We start from the raw sequence: 2,253 nt of genomic DNA, 5'->3' as shown, positions 1-2,253 counted from the left end.
ATCTCAAAACTACTTCATAAAAGGAAGATTTAGGACTCTGGTGGTGGAAGGAGTGCTGGGGAGACAGTGAGTGTGTGCATGCTAATGAACATAGCTATAGCATGTGCGTTGGAACAGCTACTACTCTACAGCAATGTATTTGCCAGGACAAAGAAATACTTTGGGCGTCTACCAGGGCATGAAAGCCAGTTCAATGCAGTTGACTGGGGAAGGTGCTGTTCTAATGCACCGTAGGAAAAGGTAGCACTACCCTCCCAGGAAATCTTCAGGTGCTCCCCCACCTCAGACTCTACAGTCAAAGGAGAGGAAAGATGTGATGACAGAATTTTAGGCAAGTCATCAAAGTTTTATGTGCAGTTTGTCAGAGACAGGAGATATTTTGCATATGCCAATAAAATAACATTCTCATCTCAATTCAGAGGTTAAACAACATGACCCCACCACAAATCATCCTGCAGCCCTGCTTTCTTCTTTAAAATACTGTGTCTTCTGGTCCACTAGTTTTCCCTCAGATTATTAGTCTTGGTACTTCCAACTTCCCATCTCTCTAGAGCAGGATACGGAGGGGGTTAGCTGTCACAATCTGAACCGTCACAGTGTCCTGGGTGCAGGATTAATTGTGTTGGAGCAAAACCAGCTGTTAAGCACAGTGTGATTGATGTGCAGGGCCATAGCTCACTGGTGATCGGAAGTGCTGCATTACAATGTGCTACAAAGGTTCTTCTCTGCTGAGGTCTGGCTTCTGTGAAGGGGTTGAACGGGTTAGTTCCTCACTAAAGGCACCTTCCAGGATTCCTTGCACTGATAGCCGTGCCTTTGCCCTGAAATCCCGTCCCACAAAAACATAGAGCAAGGGGTTGATGCAGCTGTTGGCATATGCAAGTGCTGTAGAGAGGTGATCCCACAGGATCAGTGACTCCCTCAGCCCTGTTCCAAGACTAGGTACAAGGGAGAGAATCCCAACTACATGGTATGGAGCCCAGCAGATGAAGAACACAGCCACCACAAGCATAATTGTTCGCAGCATCCTGTTGCGAGGCTTGTGAAACTGATTTGCACGAGTTCTGGCAGCAATGAGGGCATAACAAACTGCCATTATGCCAAAGGGGAGCACAAAGCCGAAGACAGCCCTAGTGATGTTTGTTACCACTAAGGCAAGGGGTACTGAATCATCACCTTCATAGATATCTCCCCATGAGTCATTACTGTTGTAGGCTAAAGGTGAGTATTCTCCCAATAACTCATTTACAGGCTCCTCTATATAATCTTGCACCTCATCATCCCCAAAATTGTACCCACACTCAGCTTTGCCATCATAAGTGTTCGTGTCCCGGTAGTAGAAGACAGGACAGCAGAAAATGAAGGCCAGGATCCAAATGCCACTGCATATTAGTGATACAAACTTCACTGTTCGATGGTTTTGACACCAGACAGGTTTCATCACAAGGAGGCACCGGTCAATGCTGATGGTTGTTAATAGGAAGACACTAGCAAACATGGTGAAGATTATGACTGATGGAATGACTTTGCAGAGGAACCAGCCATAGGGCCAGTGTTCATGGAGGGCCAGGTGAATAATGGAGAATGGCAAGGACAAGCAGCACATGACATCAGCCACAGCAAGGTTTAAGAACCAGACAGTGTTCACAGACCTTTTCATTTTCAGACCAGCTACCCAGATCACCAATCCATTGCCTGGGACACCTGTGATGAAAACGATGATGAAGATTGCAATGGAGACAATTGATTCTGATGCGTAATATACAGCAGCCTGTTCATGTGAACTGCTGTTCCCCAGGAGCTGAAGCATTCTGTAGCTATAAAACAGAAAGCAGATCAGTAGCAATTCCCACCCCCTTCCCCAAATTCTTCTCTTAATCTTTACTGAAGCATCCCTGAGGGAGGTGACAGTATAGAGCTGTCAAGGTACAAAGGCACTGGTCTATACAAATTTGTGCCAAAGGCTTACTAATGTGACCATTATACACCTTCATCAGTCTCTGCTGGCTAAGCTATGTGAACCCCATTATTCAAATGGGGGCTCTATACACTTAAATTCTCCTATTTCTGTCATCCACTCTGACTCCAGTCTGGTTCTTTGTAGTCTCCAAAGTGGAGCTCTCTATTTTCACATGCCCATCCTGTCCCCAGGTATATGTCTTGATTGACTTCCTGCTTTGTATACCCTTCTCTTCTTCAGAAAGGTAAATCAGCATTTTAGTCCCTTTTCCCTTTAAAATGAGTGATTTCCTC

At 45.4% G+C, this 2,253-nt stretch overlaps 1 protein-coding gene across 1 annotated transcript; it reads right to left on the bottom strand.

The window, feature by feature from the left end:
* Window positions 1–709: 709 nt before the first annotated feature.
* LOC103805292 (C3a anaphylatoxin chemotactic receptor-like) lies at window positions 710–1,810 on the bottom strand. Its single transcript, XM_009077934.1, has one exon. The coding sequence runs from the start codon at window positions 1,808–1,810 to the stop codon at window positions 710–712; it is 1,101 nt and encodes a 366-aa protein (XP_009076182.1).
* Window positions 1,811–2,253: the final 443 nt, after the last annotated feature.

Source organism: Acanthisitta chloris, unplaced genomic scaffold (assembly GCF_000695815.1).
Source record: "Acanthisitta chloris isolate BGI_N310 unplaced genomic scaffold, ASM69581v1 scaffold12907, whole genome shotgun sequence".
NCBI classification, from domain to species: domain Eukaryota; kingdom Metazoa; phylum Chordata; class Aves; order Passeriformes; family Acanthisittidae; genus Acanthisitta; species Acanthisitta chloris.
This window is presented reverse-complemented; position numbering and strand designations above follow the sequence as displayed.

Excerpts from the sequence above, each read along its gene's own strand:
- LOC103805292 (XM_009077934.1), bottom strand. The coding sequence starts at position 1,810 with ATGCTTCAGCTCCTGGGGAACAGCAGTTCACATGAACAGGCTGCTGTA.